At 50.7% G+C, this 20,297-nt stretch overlaps 1 protein-coding gene across 1 annotated transcript in view; it reads left to right on the plus strand.

Moving 5' to 3' along the window:
* The first annotated feature begins 3,836 nt into the window (after positions 1–3,836).
* ADARB2 (adenosine deaminase RNA specific B2 (inactive)) overlaps positions 3,837–20,297 on the plus strand; it is a 356,490-nt gene continuing 340,029 nt past the window's right edge. Inside the window, exon 1 of the mRNA XM_045072338.1 lies at positions 3,837–4,348. Within this exon, the coding sequence (XP_044928273.1) occupies positions 4,249–4,348 (100 nt within the window). The 5' untranslated portion in view covers positions 3,837–4,248. The remainder of the gene's footprint in view (positions 4,349–20,297) is intronic.

The following is a 20,297-nucleotide window of genomic DNA, read 5'->3' on the forward strand; positions in this document are numbered from 1 at the left end:
GGACCAGAAGATGCGCTTGCTGGCACCACGCGTCCCGCGGCAGGACTCCCGTTCCTCGGCTGCAGAAACAAGGCCCCGCGGCTGCGAGGGCCTGAGAGGTCTGAGACGGGCTCCTTCTAGGACACGCTGGAACATTCCGGCTGCGTCTTGGCTGTTCTTCCATCTAGCAATGCCACCTTGGTCCAGACATGCCAAACGGTCAGAGCCTCTGTAACCCCAGGGGCAAGGTAAGGACAAGGAGGCCTTTCCTGCCCACAGCACGGGCTTGTTCTGAGAAGGAAAGGTAAACACGGAAGGCTCGAGCGATAAGCACGTACACAGGCGTGAGCCCCAGCGAGCGCCGCGGACCAGCCCCTCTCGCGCCCATGTGCACGCCCACATCTGGATCTTCACAGACACCTGTAGACACGCAGCGCCCGGAGAGCTAACCAGCTGCAGAAGTAACGGTACGGGTGTGGGCTTCGGCAGGAGCTGGTTCTCGCGTCATGGAGCCCTGCTTATATACAAATCACACACAGGTTAACAGTGGAGCTCGGAGCCACCGTTTGATGGAGGGTCAGGATCTCCGAGCAGGCGTGCAGAGGTCACAAAAGGCACCAGTCTCCCGCTCCAGAGTGAAAACTAGCAGAACAGAGGGATAAACCCCCAAGGCTGGCCAGCTGGGATGGCCCAGGTGTAGACCTTTGATCTGACCCCCGCCACACTTGGCAAGTTTCCTACCTTCTCTGAACCCCCATGTCCTCTCTCGTGAAAGGAACTGAGCTTCAGTCCTGCTCTCACAGGGTCTTCCTGTACGTCAAACGAGTGGCAGTACAAGCCATCAGTGTAGTCCTGCTCCTTGGGCAAACGGCCACCACGGTCACCGCGCCGAGCTCAGGGTCCTCCACGGTGAGGGACAGACGTTGCATCTCTTGTGGTTCGTGCGGGCCGCGGAGAGGGGGACAGGGAAGAAGCAAGACAAGGTTCTGTGCGGGTAGTGTTCCCCCAAGCGCAAGCGGGGGATGATCCGGGGAGACCCCATGCAGCTGTTACAGGACCTGCCTTCCTTGGCACAGAGGCCACTTCTGGGCCAACAAACTCCCTCCTGCCAGGCTCTCTGCAGCCCTTCCCTCTGTCCCCCATGCAGCTCCCCAGCGACCAGTCAGTGCAGGCCCACACCTGGCTCTGGGCAGCCCGGCTGTCCCAGGAGCTTCCTGCCCAGTTCTTTGTTCTGTGGGAAGGGCAGGGACTGGCTCAGACTGGCTAGAGACACGCATCGGTGACGTCTCCCAATGGGTGACATTGGCTCTGGCTCCTCTTCCAACTTCTGCTTGTCCTTGGAGGCTGCCACACTGTGCTGAATGAAGCATTCTAGGAAACAGACAGAAAGCCGAGAGGCTCATCAGAAGAACAGACTGTGGACAGGGCTCCCCGTGAGCCCTCCTTGAGTTAAAGGATTCGCAATCATGAACCTGTCCAGAAGCCCTTCCTCCTACGAGGGATAGACTTTTCTGGGGCTCTCCCACCAGGCTGCCTCATCCGCGAGGAATTTCCTTATGCAAAATAAATAGAGAAGACAGTACATGTCTGCGCTAAAGCATGTTTGCAAAACTACACCAAAATAAACAAATGAACAAGCCAACAAATGAATCAGAGAAACCTCAAGAAAGGTTAAGATTGGGGAGCCTGGGTAGCTCAGTCATTAAGCTTCTGCCTTGGGCTCAGGTCACAGTCCCAGGGTCCTGCAATCCAGCCCCGCACTGGTCCTGCGATCCAGTCCCTGCTGAGCAGGAAGCCTGCTTCTCCCTCTCCTGCTTCCCCTGCTTGTGCTCTCTCTTTCACTCTGTCTCTGTCAAATAAATACAAATAAATAAATAAAATCTTTAAAAAAAAAAAGAGAGAGCCACAGGTCTTTAAAAAAAAAGAAGACAGAAAGAAAGGTAAGATTGGCCAACACTTTTATCTTAAGCCACTCTCAACTTGGATCTACACTAAGTGCTAACATCCAGGTTTTGAGTTCCCCTCCCCTCCCCCACACCGAAGTCCGAAGCAACAAACAAGCAGAAGGAGCTGAATCCTCGTCTTTTCGCAGCCGGGCCCCCAGACGGCAGGAGTCCGCTCGCACGCGTGTCAGGGACAGCACCTTTGCCTCATGTGATGCTGCGAGTGTGAGCGAGGCCCACGCTGGCTGTGCACAGGCTTGAAGGGGACGGTGACCTGGCTTGTGGGGCTCGCCTAAAACACCCTCCCTGGGTGTCCGAGCTCGGAGAGCAGTTTCAAGTGGGCAACTTCGTGTCCGTGCAGGGGAGCTGCAGGGAGCTTGGGGGTCTGAGAGGGCCCCAGCTGCGTCTCTGCGTGTGGCCTGTGCTCTCCAACATCTCCTGAATGGTGGAGAGTAGGTGGGCAAGTCATGCACCTGCCCGACATCCGGGACCAGTTACCAGCAGCTCTATTTAGCTGTGCTGTTGGCCTGCAAGTGTGGAGTGAGGCACAGAGGAGGGGCCCGGCTCCACTGACCTGACCAATGTGGAACGAGCGGAGAGTTAAGGCTCCTCCTCTCTGAGGCCCTCCTGCGACATACACTCCTTCTCCTCTAAGTATTTACCGGACTGATTTACTTAAGAGTCACAAAGTAATCAGCGTGTACCAGCCACTGCTTATACCGAGTCTCTGGTCTGAACGAAGCCACGTGCCTGATGCCGTCGTGACACCCATTCCACAGATGGGGAAACTGAGGCACCATTTACTTGCCCAAAGCCAGGACAGGGGAGCTCGTGTTTGGAGTCACATGTCTTCTCCTCTCTCACCAACGAAAAATGAGTTCTGATCCATTAACTCCCCACAGGACACATCTCAACATCCTAATTGTTTTCCATGTTCCCCGGGGGTTTATTTTTCCTTATAAAAGAAAATCATCTAGACATTTCCAACCCATAAAGAGCTTGGAAACAGTATGTGTAGAGTAGTAAATAACACGGGAATACTCGTGTGCCGATTCCGTATCAACATATGACACATAGCGCTTGCTAATGACTTTGCGGGTGAGGTTTTTTTTCCAAACCATTAGTATTATAATTAATAGCTGATGGGACTTGCTTGCAAAAGGCAGTAATGATGCCTTGGTTATTTTTCTTCTTATATCTTACGTTAGATTTTTAGTGTTCCCCAAGTACAGTCTTGAAACAATAGGAGAGCCCTGGAAAAAAAAAAAAAAACAAAACTGTTGGAAAGTATTTCAATTTGCAAGCCACCTCCTGGTAAGTATGACTTTCTTTCATCCGCATGTTCTATTTGGCAATAAAACCATCCGATGAAAGCCCTCCCTGTGTTTCATTTCACCGTCACCTAAATAAAGCAACCCATTAAAATCCCTGTGCTCACAAGCCAGACTCGGGTCCGCACACTTGGAGCCACCCCTGTCTCCGGCACCGGCACCGGGAACAGTCACAGGACAGAAGGCGGACCGGCGCGCGGTGTGGGAGCGACCCCCCCCCCAGGCTGACAGCTTCCAGGGACCCGCGCGTCGCATCCCCTTCTGAGGAGGCGCGTCTCCGGCTGTCTGGGGGGGCGCGGGGCGCACCGGCGTGAATTGACTAGTTCGGTGCGAGGCGCGGCGCTGGACGTTCGCGCGCGGGGAAGCTCCGGCCGCGGCCCCCGCAGGCTGCTCCGGCCCCGCCGCTCCGCGCCCCGCGCCCCGCGCCCCGCGCCCGCCGGTGGGTCTCCGTCCCCGCCGGGTCCCGGCAGCTCCCCGCGTCCGAGCGGGAGCCGAGTCCGCCGGCCGCGGCCGCGAGGGGCCGGCGGTGCTGATGTCAGAGCCAGAAGACAGTTGTGATTGGGCCTAATTAGACTCCGCAGCAGCAAATAGACAGGCTCCCTGCGTGATTGGCTTCAAAGTGGCCGCCGCGCCGGACTGGCCGAGGTGCCAAAGTCGGAGCCGCGCGCGGGGAGCGCAGACCGGGGAGGCCGCCCGGAAGCCGAGGCAGCCGGGGAGGCAGCGCCCTGCCCGCCGCGCACCTTCCCTGCCCGCCGCGGCGCGTCCTGGCGCAGAGCGGGGCGCGGGGCGCGGGGCGCGGGCTGCTCCGGGGCTCCCCGCCCAGCTGCACTCGGAGGGCGGCGCGGGCGGAGGAGGCGGGAGCGCGCAAGGGCTCGGTGCTCCCAAGTGAGCCGCTCCCGGGTCTGCGGAAGCCCTTCGCGGCGGCGGCGGGAGCGGCCCAGGTGAGCGTGTCGGAGACGGGATTCCTGGCCCGCGCGGCGCGCCGGGGCTCGGCCATGGCGTCGGTCCTGGGCAGCAGCAGAGCGTCCGGAGGGCTGAGCGGCCAACTCAAATGCAAGTCCAAGAGGCGGCGGCGGCGGCGGTCCAAGAGGAAAGGTAAGCTCCGCGCGCCGCTGTCCGGGGGCCGCCGGCTGCCGCGGCTTTACTTTCGGGCGCCGCGGCCGTCGGTACCAAGCCGAGCGCGCCCGAGTTCAGACCCCTTTGTACGGGGCCGGGGGGCCTCGGCGAGCTCCGAGGGCGCAGCCGGCGGGGACGGAGCTGCGGGCTCCGCGAAGCCTGGGCTGGGCGCCGCGGGAGGAGGCAGGCAGGGGCGGCCGAGGGGCCACCGCTCTCCTCGCTGGAGGACGGTGCCCCCCGGACCTGCGCTGCACAGCCCGGCTCTGCCTCCGACCGTCAGAGGCGACATGAGCCCTCGGTACTGAAGGAAACCCAGAAACCAGCAGCCCCAGGAGCAGGGACAGACCTGCCGGTGCCCGCTCCCCCATCCAAACCGTCTTGGAGGAAGGAGTGGGCAGAGCACAGACAATCACGTCTCCAAACTGCCTGACAGTTTCTACTTAGTCTGGTTGGTACCGGGTGTTGTAGAAACACTGGGACCTGCAGAAAGCAAAGGCTGGTCCTGGGGTGGGGGTGGGGGGGCGCAGAAATTAAAACCTGGAAAGACAAATAGCATCGCAGCTCTTTGGGGGGCGGGGGGAAGAAAGGAAAAGAAAAAGAATAAAAGAAAGAAAGAAAAAACCCTGCAGACCAGAAAGGGAGAAAAAGCAGCAGATGACAGGTTGTTCGCGCCCCTCACCAAGGTTCTGGGGACCGTGGTCGGGAACTTAGTGCATCCATCCCAAGCCCGGGGCTTCCACACCGGGCAAGGGACAATCCCCTACAATACGGCGGTGGCTGGCACAGTCTGAGGACCGGGGAAGAGCTCCTCCAGTGCCTCCCCTTCTTTCTTTCCTGGGGAGGAACTTGCTCTCAGCAGCTCCTTGTGATGAGTCTTCTGGGGAAAGTTCAGCTCTGATTATTATTTGAAATGTGCTGATTTAAAAAAAAAAATAAAATAAAATAAAAAGAGTGACTCCGGAGCCCTACTGAGCACTGGGGCAGACGCGGAGGAAGCGGATCAGATTTTCCAGCCTCCCACAGCAGGGTGTATTGTCAGCTATGGTGGGGGGGCTCTCCCAGCCCGGAGAATGCTCATCCTCTCAGTGAGCCAACATAAGTTTCCGCCACAGCCGTCCCCGGCTGCTCTCAAACATTCCCGGAGCCCTTCGCGGCTCTTCCAATAATAGGAAGGAGCCAGACGGCTCTCAGACTTCCATGCTCATACCAGACCGTCCCTGCTGGCAGCTTCGTGTGGGGACCACAGGGAGCAGAGGCGGCGGACACCTTCCCAGGAGGTGTCAGAGCCCTGGGCTTTGGAATGGGGGATTCTGTGATTCTGGTGGAACCCTCAGAGCTGCCCCAGCGATGCCGACTGCCCACTTGGCTGCCTGAAAATTTCATCTTGACACGGATCTGTTGGTGCCTTTCAAAACAAGGCCAGCAGAAAGTGACAGCTAGATCCGGGGAGAAGTCCCAGAATTGAATGATGACTCTAACTTTTGAGAGAGGAAAAAAGGAAACATTGTCTTGTAAATTCTAAGTGTTCATGTTTCCCAGTAGCTTTGTTTAGTCTGTTTCGTATATTCATATGGAAGCGTACGGACTAATATTTCACAATAAAACGGCATTCTACAGAAATAAAATGCAAGCTGACGGACATTAGTGCCTTTCTCCAAATTCATTTTTCTTACCTTTAAATGTCAGCCATGCTGGCTTTAGAAAGCGTCCAATTTTGGAAAGAAAAATAAGAAATCAGAAGAAAGGCTTCATTTGGTAGTAACTTAACTACAACCATTCAAAGTGAAATTTCTGTGTGAAATATTTCTATGCCTCGGTTACTGTGAATAAACCAAGTCTCTTCATTTTCATACCCAAAAACGGAGGTGGGGAAAGCTCACGAGGTTGTGTGTGCTCATTCCTGCGTCTCGTGGATTCACGTGTCGGGTGACATCTGTGAGACCTGCCGGCAGCTCCCTTGGTGGGAGACTCGAGTCCAAATGCTAAATGTTCACTTCTTAGGAAGAAGTTAATACTATAAATGTAAGTGAGCAAATTAAAAAGGAAACAGCGGTTATGGGACATGGTAAACCGTTACTGGCACTTGCTGGGAACAGGTCAGTACGTGTGTAATTCCTAGTTACTACAGACCCTTGTTTTTCTCTCGGACCCAGAAAACTGGTGGATTTAAATGATGTTCTAACGGTTGTGCATCTCAGCGACGGCCGTTGAATAGAACAGTCTCGGCTTTTAAGCTCGTCCGGTTATGAAAACTCTGTATTTGTCACAGTTTAAAATCCATGTGCCTTCTGACGGTTGTGAAGGAATTTGGGTGAGGCTCTCCCCAGTACTAAAGGGAGCCAGTGATCGTGGACACAAAGCCAAGGGCTCTTCTCGCTTGGGAATAAATAAATTAGAATAAATGTTCGCCTCATTTGCCCATGGTACGGGTTTGTCCCCCTGTGCTCATGGACGAGGCTGATTTTTGAAGGTGCATCTTAACTTTTAGCTCCCGGGGCCGTGCGAAGCTGTCAGGTCTCCGCATGCAGACTCCCAAAGTGGCCTCGATAGGGTTTTCTTTTAACTTCCCTTATGATTGTCAAAATAATCCAAGGGTTTTAAAATTAAAACCATAGCTACAGCTTCAGCGTGGGACTGGTTCGATGCTCGCAGTAGCGTAGGTAGGATCCAGAGCCTCAGAAATGAGATATTTTCCTGGTACTCGGTGCTTGTGGTCCCTGTGTCACACAGGGAGGAGTCTGCGTCTGTAAGAAGCCCCGGAAAGTCTTAGTCCCAGGTCCGAACCAACCGGGACCTGCGTTTGTCTCCCAGACCAACTTCAAGGAAGATGCTCAGAGAAAACACCCCCCCCGCCCCCGCGTCTCTTCCCGTTCTCTTCCCGGCGTCCAGCGTGATGCATTTTTGCATTTTCTCTGTGTGTCACTTTTTAGTTGGGACTTTCCCTCAGAAATGATTTATCAATAATTTACATTTTCGGCACACATGACAAAAATGTCAAAGTCTGAGTTTCCAGTAGGAGAAAAAAAAACAACCATGTCAAGGAGAAGGAAGCCGTGTGATTTTTACACATGTGGGTGGCTAAGGGATGCTCGCGCGCCGTGTGACACGTGAGAGACGTGTTGTCAGAAAACACTGGGAACACTTGTAGTTTGTGCAGTGTCTTTATCTACTAAATGCCCCCGGGCTCACTGCTCTTGGGGGATTCGGGGAGGCAGCCCCGGATTCTGCAGGTCTGGGGGCATGAGGCGAGGCGACCGGGCACAGCCAAGTCTGCATTCGGGGCTCGGAGCAGTGTCTCCCGTGCCAGACGAGAACCCGGGTGCATGAATGTTACCAAAGATCCCTCATTTAAGCCACAGCAAGAGAGGTAAAGGTTTAAGGTTATTTAACATTAGTATCAGCTCAGCCAGGTGGGGTAAGAGGCGGGGACTCGCGGAGACAGCACGCTCGCTCGGTGGGGCTCGGTCTCTTCCGATCTTATCACATCAGCCGCTGGCTGCACACCGGGAGCCAGTCCGAGGGCTTGCGTGGCGCATTCACAACCGCTGTGTCGTGTTTTTGTGTTGCTCTTTCCTTCGTGGGTGTGACTGTCCCCCAAGAAGCTGTGCCTCAGCGTGAAATGCAGTTTGTAAATAAACCGTCTTTAGGACTCGACTGGGAGCACAATGTGCAAAAGTGACTCGAGGTCCTAGCAAGGTTTAAAAACCTGTTCTAGATGCCAGCCTGTTTGGAGATGGGTCAGGAACCGGCGCACATTTAGCTGGTTCCCGGAGGCGAACAGGATGGGGTTCCGAGCAAGGGCTGTGGGTCCCCAGACAGAGAAAGGGCAGGGACTTTGGGAAACTCTTTGAAATGCTCTGTAAACAATCACTTGTGAAGTCGGCGAATTGGATCCGGTCATCGGCACATGACCTTTCTTTCTTTTTTTTCCTTTCCTTTCTTTTTTTGTTTTTTTCTGGTTTTTGAGGCATTTGGCAGCAAAACAAGTTAATGCTTGAAATCCAGATGTTGTTGCAGGGCGAGGGGTCACGCGGTTGCAGAGAACCGGAGGTGGATTTGGGGAACAGCCAGGCAAGGTGCTGGCCCGTGAGAGTGGCCGGCGGAGCGCGGGCCGCTGGCTGCGTGTGGTAAGATGCAGATGAAAAGTTGGCAAAAGGAGCCGAGTCAGTGCAGCAGATGGACGACAGACGCAGACTTGTTGTGAAACCCGAGTCCATGAAAAATTAATGACATAGAAAGATCGTGTCAAGGAGGAGATGGCCCCTTCCTCCCGTCACCGCCCAGGAGCCACAGGACGGGGCCTCGTCCTGGCCGCCGCGGGCCTCGCTGTCTGGCAGCTCGGAAGGAAGGGCGGATGCCGTGATGGAACTAAACTGATCAAACGGAGGGCCGTCCTCCAACTGTGGAGGGACCCCCCCCCGTTACAATTTGTACGGGTGCCTCTGCTTTCTAGTGACCCATGTCACAGTGGTTGCTTCGAGGGCATTAGATAGGATGAGTGAACTTGAATTTAGAGCAAAAACAGGAGGCCCGTGGGTCCGTATCTAAATAGTGGTGATCCAGGGACGGCCCAAGCGGAGGCCCAGAGGAGCATCATGTGAAGAAGTGCAGAATAAGGAAATCATACTTTTCTTACGGGAGGCTCGCGCCCCGACAGCCTTCAGTGTTCAGTTTGAAAACCACGCACGTGTTTGTTGTGTCTCTGTGTGCCTGTGGGCGCGGGAAAGGCGGTGGACACATTTGGGCGTTTTGTAGGTCTGCCTGCTTCCTTTCCTAAGATGCTGGAGAATGGATGTGCGTGTTTTCGCAATACGGACGGTTCTAAACAGTTCATAAGACCAGAAGTAAGTAGACTACTCTGCTTCCATCACGTAAAAATAGGATTTCTAAATAGATGCTGCTTTGGCTCACTGGGCTTTTAATTACCAGCAAATAAGGTTTCGAAAGGGATAAATGTCTACATGGTAAAAGCAAGATTTTAGAAGCACTTCTTATAGCCATTTCTAAACTAAAAAAAAAATTTTAAAAAGGTGAGTGCTGAGCAAAATATGAAAAGCATGGATGTCCTTCACAAAATATTCCGACTATGGGTGTTAGCTGTAGCCGTGGGGTTTCGCATTACGAGGAGAAACAGCCCCGCAAGGCCCCGTCTGAATTCGCACTGTTAAGGATCTCTAAGTAGAGTGAACCGGAATTAACCCCATCTCTCCAATTAAATGTTTTTCCTCCCACTGAAACACAGAAGTCTGTGCCGTTAAGTGTTTCATTAGGCAAAGAGAATTGCTTATTCCTAGCTATTAATATGCTGTAATTCACTGAAGAATGTGGCCCTATCAGATAAAGGGGCATTACTGTCAGAACGAGGGGGAGTGTTTTTCCGGTTCTCGGTGCACGTGTAAATCAGCTGCACTTGTGAGGCTTTAGGAAGCAGGAAGGAGAGCATGTTTAGAAACGTGTGACAGACCCCTGACCCTCATGCGTGCCCACCTCGGTCCCAACCCATTCCCCTCCCACAATTAAACTTCTGTTGATCCGTTTATTTTATTTAAAGGAATGGGGGTACAGAGGCTACTGCGTCTGGGTTTTGCCTGGCTCTGCCTCACCGACTTCCCGGCAAACGCGCCTCTTGCCTCCTGGTTGGTGAGCGGACCTGGTTCCCAGGAACCCCATCAGAGAATCACAACCCAGAAATGCATGGATCTGCTTTTTGAGAGGTCTTTGATTTTCCCAAAAGTAAACCTGATCACTTATAAAGATAGAAAGTGGTGGGGTTTTTTGGTTTTCTTTGCTTTTTTTCTGAAGACTGATAAATATTTGGAGGAAAACAAGTTAATCTGAGGGTCTGGGTCTTTTCTATTCCCTGCGGGCACTTAGTCGTCTTTTATTCTAGTTGCAGGAATTGCGTATGAAGGGCAGCAAAAATAAGTTTATTCTATTATTTTATTGGTGAGGAATGAATACAATTAGCATCTGGTTTCTGATAAGAAAGTGGCTAGTAAGGGGGCTCTGTATTACACATTTGTGTGTCTGTGTATAGACACCAGGATTACTATTATCCGTTTTAAATTATACAAATCATCAATAGCTAATGCTACATTTTCAATCTCAAAAAATAGCAAACAGGTAACATAAATTTTATATTTGTGCAAAAGAGGCGACTTCGTGCTTGATTAAGAACTAGTGTCCAGTGAATGGAGCCTTTATATAAACAAAGAAAAGTAGCGTTTATGTTTAGGACGGACAAGACATAGAATATCGATGCTCAGGTAGCTCTTAGATCCTAAGGTCGTTTCTTTTGACTCCTCGAGAGGTGAAATGACAAGAGCTCTTCTTCCGCTGGGCACACTTGACATGCAGGACTGAGGGTGCCTCAGCTGAGCCCCTGGTGCAGGAGTGGTCCGAGTGGCCTCGTGGGCAGCTCTAATCCCGCTCCCACGGGAAGACTCCTAGGAGCTGACCTCTGGCCGGAAGGCACAGCTCTGTCTCCACTCCTGGGAGGATCCAAATCTCGGAGGGGTTAGGGAGAAAAGTCTAGCCAGTGTAGACAAAAGGTGGGGCAGGACAGTCACGATTTCTAGGGTAAGCCCCTGCTCACCTTCTCACTTCCGCTAGAGTCCGGTGGCCTCTGTCCCACGGAGCCTGGTTCTAACGATCTCTAAAGAGATCGAGGTTTCTTTCCGTTGCTGTTTCTTCACCATTTGGACCGAAGATGAAACTGACATCGCTCGGAACGGATCAGTAAACTCTTTCCTGGAGTCTGCCCTGCACGGGAGGGGCGCTTACACCTGAGCGATGGCCCCACACTTCCCGATGATTTGCACGTAATAGAAAGTGTTCTCTTAAACGCCTTGACCAGGATGTGCTTAGGAGAATTTTATAGGTTTAATTAATCTTTCCTGCTCCATTTATTTCAGATGAAACCCCTGATTCTTGTTTCCCGCAGCTGAGGGACGGAAGACCCGCCTCACTGTTTTGCAGGGTCTTACACGGCTTCTCAAATGCATCTTCTAGATGCGGCATTACAGCGGGGGGGAGGGGACTGGGTTCTCTGGAACGTGACCTGTCACTGGTTGAAAATGCAAACCCAAGCGGAGTCCCTTCTCTGCTTCAAAACAATGAAAAGTGGGGGAGTCGCCGTTTCTGAAAAGCAGGACCTGGGCGTCGTGATAGGGCGGCTTGGAGCATCTGCCTGGGACACCAGGAATTGATTAAAAAACAGATTTTGTCAGTCCGTCAGAAGTGTTCCCTCTCGTTAAAATTAATGCAGTATTTCCTAAAAGTTTAATTGCTTTTGGAAAAGTGCAGTTTAATAAACATGACAGAAACGTCAGCAAAATAGAGTGTGACCTCCTCTGCACCCCAAGTCTGGCTGGGTTCACTCAACCCTGGCAGGAGCAGATGCTGCTCTTGCGTTGGGCTCCAGGCTGCGAAAGCATCGTGTCCTTAAAGGAGACACGCGCTCTCTTTTCCCCAGACCGTGTGGGGCCGGCGTCCGCCGAGGCAGCAGACGCGCCCAAGCTCAGATGGCCGAACAAAAGAAGACTTTGGCAAATCCGGGTGTTCGGTGAACGAGTATTTAGAAGTACCACTTTTTCCTGTGCCTCGGGTGAATAAAAACCTAGATGTCACTCTCGCCGCTGAGGTAAGGACAGCTTGATGTGCGCCTCAGCTCTCCTACTGAGGCTGGACGTGGAGGTTTCGGAAGGACGGGCCAGTCTCCAGCCAACTCGCCGCAGGAAGGGCCTTCATTCCAGACTTGCGCTCCGAGCATACATTTTCTGTTTTCGAATGACCTGATGCTGCTCATTTTCTTTCCAAAGAAAAAATAATTTTGCAATAGAAATCCTTGCTGTACGCCCAGGGAAAATCCTCGCAGAAACAGTAGCTGGTGAGAATCCCTAGACAGCAGTGTGGGGTGGGGGCCCCTCACTTTGCCAGCCCTTGCAAGACCCCGCGCTGGGCAGATCGCCCTGACGCGCAGTAAGCGTGTGCCCGGGCCTCCCGTCCGCGCCGCCGGCATCTGGAGGCGGCTGCCGATTCGGTCCTGATTGAAGTTCAGGGAAATGTTCACTTCCTAAGCGTTTAGGATCGTACTTATTTTAGATCTAACAAATTTGAGAGTTCATATAACTTTAGGTAATCACCTGAGTTTTTTCAGCCAATTTGTAAGGAAGTTAAATTATAATTTGGGCTTTTATATGTAGATAATGAATAGAATTCAAGTCATTAAAAATGCGTTTGTGTGTTTTTGGTATAGAGGTCTCCTTTATGCCGACGCCACCCACTCACAGAGGGGCCGAGTCTGGATTTAAAATACTGCTGACCCTCGAACGACGGGGCTTTGAACTCCGCGGGTCTGTCTGTACCCACCTTTTTTCCCCATAAATACAGGGTCATACCGTAAGTGCATTTTCTCTTCCTGATGACTTTCTTGAGGACAGTTTCTTTCTCTGGCTTACTCTGCTGCATGAATCCAATCTTCAACACATACAAGGTACAAAGTCTGGGTTTTAGGTGATCATTAAGGCTTCCTGTCAACAGGAGGCCTCTAGTCATTAGATTTGGGGACGTCGGAAGTTCTCTGAGGATTTTCAGCCGGGCGGGGCTTGGGGCTTCTGCCCCTTACATTGCTCAAGCGTCCACTATACACATAGCGTTTGTTGACGTGAGGGATTTCAAAATGTTAGAAGATTATCTAACTGTGAAGCAGCCAATGTCTACCACATGCACATTTTTAGACGGACATGTATAAAATCACGTACAGAAAACAAAAATCGTGAGTAAAACTGAGAGCACAGACTCCTTGAGAGCGTGAAAAAATGGCCTTGGTGTGTGGCCCTGCTTATGGTCCCGAGGTTAACATTCATCAATCATAAAGTTCCAAAACATCATTCTTTTAAAATAGCCTTTTGTGCATATCTCACACAAAGTGAAATAAATATTTCTGTCTTTGTCTCTAATAAAAAATGATCTATCCTGTCCCGTCACAAAACAAGAAAGAAACAAAAGCCTGGTGGCAGGAAGAGATGTTATCGAAGAGAGAATGACAGAGACAGGGAGACAAGGAGAGAATAATTTCTGTCTCTTCCTTCCTGAGCCTTGATCAGAATTCACCTCCTACATGTTATTCTCTGTGCCTTCTAAAGCCAAAAGGGCACTTGACTTAAAAGCACCCTCGTTTTGCTTGCAGTTTTGCCTTAAACATTTTATGTGTATTCGGACAAGGGCTGTCCCTGATGGAAGGACCATGTCTTCACCAAGGTCAAGGAGTCAGGAGCTGAAACTTAAGTTGACAAGAAACTTAAGCTGGCACAGACCTCCTCCCTGGGCTAATGCTGTCTATGGGTTATATACATACAAATGCAAAATCAAAGCACAGGGTAAAAACAGGCTATCATGACCCGAACACACTGTTAGGCTCTATGGAAAATTTTTTAATGCAAAAAATATTGCATTTCTTACGAAATTTGATTTTTATTATATTTCTTTTATTACATCAAGTGAAACTCCTGTGTAAAAACTAACCCATTAAAATATAAACCTCTCTAGGTTTGAACGTTTTTATTTCTCCCTCAGTGTCAAAATGTAATAGCTACTCAATTAAAACCCACTGAGAAAATTGATTTTGTTTTTGAAATAAGAATTGCTTAAAGAAATAATCAGGACACTACCGTCGAAAGGAACATGTTTGAGGGGGTTGCGCACGGATCGCGTGAGCTGTCACAGTTTACATAAGGGGACAAACCATGGGCGAGGGCGTAGGGGACGACACTCAGAAGCCATGTCTGGGGTGATGACGATGACGTAGGATCACCTGCTGGTGCAGGAGGCAGGCATCGTTCTGGGTGCGTAGTGACTTCTGGGACAGCATCATGATGAACTCTGTGATCCCATAGCTCAGTACGGGGGCTGTCTCGCTGTACACCTCCATAAAGTTGCCGTAGAATCAATTATTAGGGTTAGACTGCAGATTCATAAAGGTTCCTGTCTGGTATATTTTGATGTTGTTGCTATGTAAATCCGAATGCGTTCACACGGCGAACATTTGTGAGGCGTCTTTATATGTCAACCATCATGGCAAACGGCAGGCATAGCAGTAACAGAAGCTCTGAAAATATCCTAAGAGTCAGAAGGTACATCTCACTTGGCTTCTCTGTGGTCCACACTGAAGGAGTAGCTCCCAAAACTACCTTCCTGAAAGCTCAGGAGGCACATCTCTACAGTTTGTCAAGCCAGCTGTCCTGATGATTGGCAAGCTCGTGGATATGCGTGTGGATAGGGTGACATGAAACCCTCGGGTCCATACAAATCCAAAGATGCTTCTCACAGAGCAGGCCTTCAGAGCTCCATGTCCCCTGCCCTTAAGTCTTCCACAGCCTCTCTCCTGTGCCTCTAGCTCACGCCCCGGTGCACACCAGCCTCAAGGGTGCATGGCTATCCCCGAATCGTTCACCCCTGGCTCCTCCTGGCACTGTCCAATAACTCAGTCACCATCTTGCTTCTTGGCTAATGCTTGCGAGGAACAAGCATTGCATGTGTCTGTGTTACACAAAATTCCAGCACCAAGCCAAAGCCAACAAAACTAACATGGCATCAAGGAGCTCAGCACTCTTTGCCTGGAGGTCATACAAAGTAGGGTCCAGAACTCATCCAAATAGTCCTTGAAGGTGTTCCCACGGCCACATCCACCCAATACTGTGGACACGCTATGTCCTGAAGAAGATGACCGTCACTGAATCTGCTTTCACTTCTACGTAGATGGTCTGCTTCTTATCTTTCCCCTCTCTTACCTCTTAGAAAACTTTGACCTTATCTCTGACTCTCTGTCTCTGTTTCCATCTCGTTCATTAAGCAGGGGCCATGTATAGAACCCACACCCAAGCTCCAGCACTGGTCTGCCTACATCAGCAGCAGCGATGCTGGCTGCAGTCTTTAGGTCTAGATATTTATCTGTAATGAGACTTAGGAACGTTTCCAACCTCAGACATCAGGGAAACAATAAAAGTGAGAGTTGATAAAAATTGAAGCCAGCAGAAATCAGAGTTCAGCATCCACGCCTCTTCACCAGAAACCATCTAACCCTTAATCCAGGTGGTGAAGGAAATCCCTCGACTCATTTTGACTTTTCTTCTTTGGGTGTTTAGGCTGAGCTGATTGGTTTCCCACAATGGACTTGACTCATTTCTTTCCATTTTTAAAATGTTATTGCTCGTATCAGGGTTCTTCTCACTGATATCCAAATCTCCTCCATCTGCAAATACCCAACTTTTACATACGAAGACAGAGACATCGCCCGCCGCTCTACATGTGTGTATGTATTCATCAGTTATGTTTAGGTGACCTATAAATGAACCTTTAAGATAAAATTTAGAATAGGAGGGGCCTTTTGTACTTATTGATCAAAATAGCTACGCACAAAAGTCTAGATCACGGTGTATTCATGTGTGAGAGCTGCTGTGGTGAAGCAGCACAGAGCGGGCAGCTTCAACAACCAGCCCCAGTGCCCCAGGCCCTGGCGCCGGGCAAGCTGAGGTCCAGGCATGGGCAGGGCTGGTGTCTCCAGAGGCCTCTCTCCTGGCCGTGCAGACGCCATTCCCTCCCCATGTCCTCACGTGGTCGTCCCTCTGCGCGTGTCTGTGTCCTGCTCCCCTCGTCTTGGGAGGAACACCAGCCAGATCGGATCAGGGTCCACCAAGTGACCTCACTTTACCTTAATCACCTCTTTAAAGACCCTGTTTCCAAATATGGTCACATTCTGAGGTCCTGGGTGTTAGGACTTGCACATGTGAATTTGTGGGGGAAATAATCCAGCCCATGAAAGACAGAAAAGCACAATTCTATTCACCTTTGGAGACATTTCTTGAAAACTAAAGCATTCTGTGGGTTATCAGGGCTCTCTTTGCAGAAACATCATGTCTACCTCCATGCAAGCCAGAGAATATAGGTTCCATTTCATGACCGTCATAGCTCCAGGATATGAGCCATGACGTCTCTAGCAGATAATCTACACTTGGATGATTGGACTAACGTCAGACTGGATTAAATAATGTCCAGAATGGTTTTCTCCATTATTTGTCATGAGTGTTTGCCCCCCGCTGTGATGGTACAAACTTCAGTGAACTTTACCTTATCCTGCCTGGGTTCCTCCTTTCCTGCACCTCTGAAGAGCCTCGTTTCTAGTTAACAGTCACGTAAACTAGCATGACTGTAGGAAGGGGGTGTGGGGGAGGATCATCTACACCGTGGACCGACCGCTCTTCTCCAACTGGAGTAGGATCGGTGGGATCCCTCTCCTACCAGGAGACGCAAAGGATCCCAGGGTATCATTAGCTTGACACCATCTTCGTCTTACGGATGAGGGCAGTGGGGCCCAAGGGGACAAGCAGCTATTTCAGGATGCTAAGACGCCAAAGAGCAAGGCTTGGAGTCCAGGAATGTAGGCCCTCAACGGGAGGAACCGTTGCTCGTCAGGTGGAACCCAACACACAGGGCTCTGGAAGGAGGGGACTTCCCGGCGAGGGTGGAGGGGCACCCGATCCCGTGTTCTTTGGCCCGGTGAAGGTCACTGCCCCTGGATCCTCCTGTGGAAACTTCTCAGAAGCAGTGTGGCCAGGGCCCATGACGGCCGTGACGCAGAGCTACGGTAGAAAGGGCTCCACGGAGGGTCTCGTCCTTGCCATTTCCACCGTGAAAGCAGCTCCTAACGTCGTGATGAGTGTGTGGATGTGTTTGTATATATGTAAATCCACATCTATGCAAATATTTGTGTCTCTGTATCCTCCCCTGTGCGTTCATTTGCCTAAGTGGTGTCAGTAACACAATTTTCTGATTTGAAGATTAAAGAAACCATAGAGACCGTTGAACAAACCCAGACGTCAGCATCTTTGGTTTCCAGATGTCTATATAGCACGTAGATTAAATTTCAAAATAAATCGTTGCATAAGACAAAAATATGTAAGGAGTATAACGAAATAAGATTAGAGACTAGGACATTTTAAATTCTCTCTCTCAAATGACAAATAGGAAAAATAAAGCCTCCAGCTTGCTGTTCGTACACACCACCACACACAGAGAGATAAGTCTAGATGATCACCTTGTTTGTTGTGATTTTCGAATTATTTACTATTTGCAAAGAAAATAAAATATGCCGTCCGTTCCGTGACGTGCTGGACCTAAATCTGAATATTATAAGATGAGTTCATCAGATTTAAGTCCACTTTTTTGGTTGTTCTGCGTCTGGATTTAAAATGAAAGCATTCTGGCTCACTTCGTGTGCGTGTTTCTGTGTGTTTGTGTACAGAATGTGTTTTATCTACTCTCATGCGTAAAGGATGAGTTCACCGTTCCAATCTCCTAGATTAAGCCGGCTCAGGGTCTGTGCTGGAGAAACAAAGTCAAAATCAAACTGAAGCCACAGGTAAACATATAGGCCCTGTTTTAAATTCACTGAGTAAACGGATGAAATCTGGACTCCGGAAACAAATTTGGGCACAGAATCATTGATAGGACATCTGAACTCACCATAGGACCACTGATTCTGGAAATGCCAACTTTAAAACAAAACGGTGAAATCACTGAGACCCTCGTAAGGAAGCACAATGCACCCCCACAGCATAACCCCCAATACACGCAACTCCGCTCCACACCAGCAGACCGAAATCACTCTTCCCATCATCAGAGTCTCATTTATAACACCAGTTTACCACAACCCATGCAGGTAGGATCTCCGCTGTGTTTCCAATCCCTTTGTAAACAAATCACCAATTCTTGATGACTTTTTTTTTTTTTTTTTAATCTCAGGCCAATGAATCTCTCTCACTTTCCTCCAGAAATGAGAATGGGATGTGCCCTCCTGCCTGAACCTGGAGAATACCGAGGACTGGGTGGAGGTTTTGGGCGGCCCCAGACTGAGGGAGGTTCTGTATCTGGAGCAGGGACAAGGGAAGGCTGAGAAATGATAAGGCAGTTTGCATCGCAGTGCAAGGGGACCAGAGCCTGGGACCCAGAGCTCGGTCTACCAGGGACGCAGCATCTCAGTGATGTTACGCGTGGGACCCGGGTCACACACGGCAGGCAGTGCATCTGGCTTAACTGGGCTTTTGTGAACTTCCCCGCTGGTGCAATAGCGAAGCATAAATTTCTTTATTTGTAAAACTGTTTTCCAACTCCCCGTCGATTTACAACAAAAACTGCCCTTAATCTGAGTGACTTCAAGTGTGTGTGTGATCATGTCTCTGCCCTTCGTGTTACAAGTATGAAGACAGCGTGGCCGGTCGCGGAAGGTAAATGTTCCTATTTCCAGAGGAAAACAATGTACAGGCACACTTGGAGAATACTCTGATCTTACGTTTCTGTCTTTTAAGTTAATTATTAACACTTGTTCTTTCTGAAGTCTTTTATATCAACGTTAACACTTATTTGGCCCTAAAATACATAGTAAACTTCTACCTCTTATAACCCCTTCACTCAATTTCCTTCACTTTGTTGGTTCGTTTTTTGTTGTTTTCATTTTTGGTGACTTTAATTTTTTACACAAGTTGAGTAACAAAGAAGCCGTTACCGTCCTGGTCCGTCTTCTGTTGGGGTCCGTCCTAGCTCAGAAAGGGAAAACTCCTGAGTCTGCATTTAGGTGTGTTCATCAGTGCCCTGCTGCTGGCTTCCGGCTCTGATAATTGTGGCTCTTGTAGAGTTTCGCAGTGTAGCAGTGTTTCTGAGACCGTGGTCCTCAATGTAATGGGGACATCGAATGCGTAAAGTTTAATGTGGACTCACCACCGAGAAGCGATGGGTATGCTACACCTTCTACTTCTACACCTTCCAGATAAGACGCATCCCCACCACGCAAGGGCTGAGAGGCTCCAGGCTCACGCAAGTTCGAAGGAAACACAGATACAACTGTTTATCAACTTGTCTTTTATACGATTTCTTCCTCTTTTTCACTGTTATATCAGTTGCTGTTCCCAGATTTGCCGTAAGTGGACTGTCGGGCCTCTACCGATGACTTCCTAACAAGGGTGGTCACGCCGGAAGGTCTGCCTGAGCAGGGCCGGGGTCCATCTGCAGTGAGGGACTAGTTAGGACGCCTGTGAGCTTCCCAATGGAGACAGTTAAAGTCACCTGTCCCACAGCCGACAAAACAACCTTAAACAGTGTCATAATTCCACCAAGTCCTCCCAGACCCGCCGCGAGACATTCTTTTGTCCTTCCCTTTCTTCTTGCGTCTTCCCAAGAGCTAGATTACGGCTCCGTCGGTGGCTTCGATGTGTCTGCTTTGTGTCTGTCGAAGAGAGCATTGCATGTCTTTCATCGTTTCCACAAAATCAACTCGAAGCCATCCTTGGCGTGCACACACATTGGGAAAGCCTGGAACCATTTCTAGAGCACAGTCGGAGAAGGGGGCGGAAGCAGGAGACGGAGGGCCACTGGTGGGGGAGCCGAGCACACCGCTGGGGTACGACCTGGACGCCCGTGGGTGCAGCCTGCCACCGCAGGGAGTCACTGCTCCCCAAGCCTCCGAACGGCCCCTATCATGTCTGTGGGGGCCACACCCCAACCACCATCACTGTATATGTTGATGTTTCTGCCCCCAAATCACAGAGAAATAAGCCCAATCTGGAAAGAGCTCAGAGAGTGAGCTCAAATGCGGAGAGTACACGTGAGGAGCGCTCAGCAAACTTTCAAGGTCGAAACTGATGCAAAACTGACCACCTGATCAGGCGGGGACGTGGGGACTGTGGCTTTGTACACCTGTCGGGAGGCCCGCCTGTTGTCCTGCCAGAGGACGGCAGGTCAGGAACACACAACACACTCGTAAGGATCTGGGGTGTGTGGGGGGTGCCTGCCCCACAGGTCCTGGTGTGAATCCAGAAGGCTGAGGGGACCTTCCTGTCCTCCAAGGCACATGTGAACTTGAGGGTTATTTCCTAGA

The sequence above is a fragment of the Mustela putorius genome, unplaced genomic scaffold (assembly GCF_011764305.1).
Source record: "Mustela putorius furo isolate JIRA1106 unplaced genomic scaffold, ASM1176430v1.1 tig00004033_pilon_pilon_pilon, whole genome shotgun sequence".
NCBI lineage: Eukaryota > Metazoa > Chordata > Mammalia > Carnivora > Mustelidae > Mustela > Mustela putorius.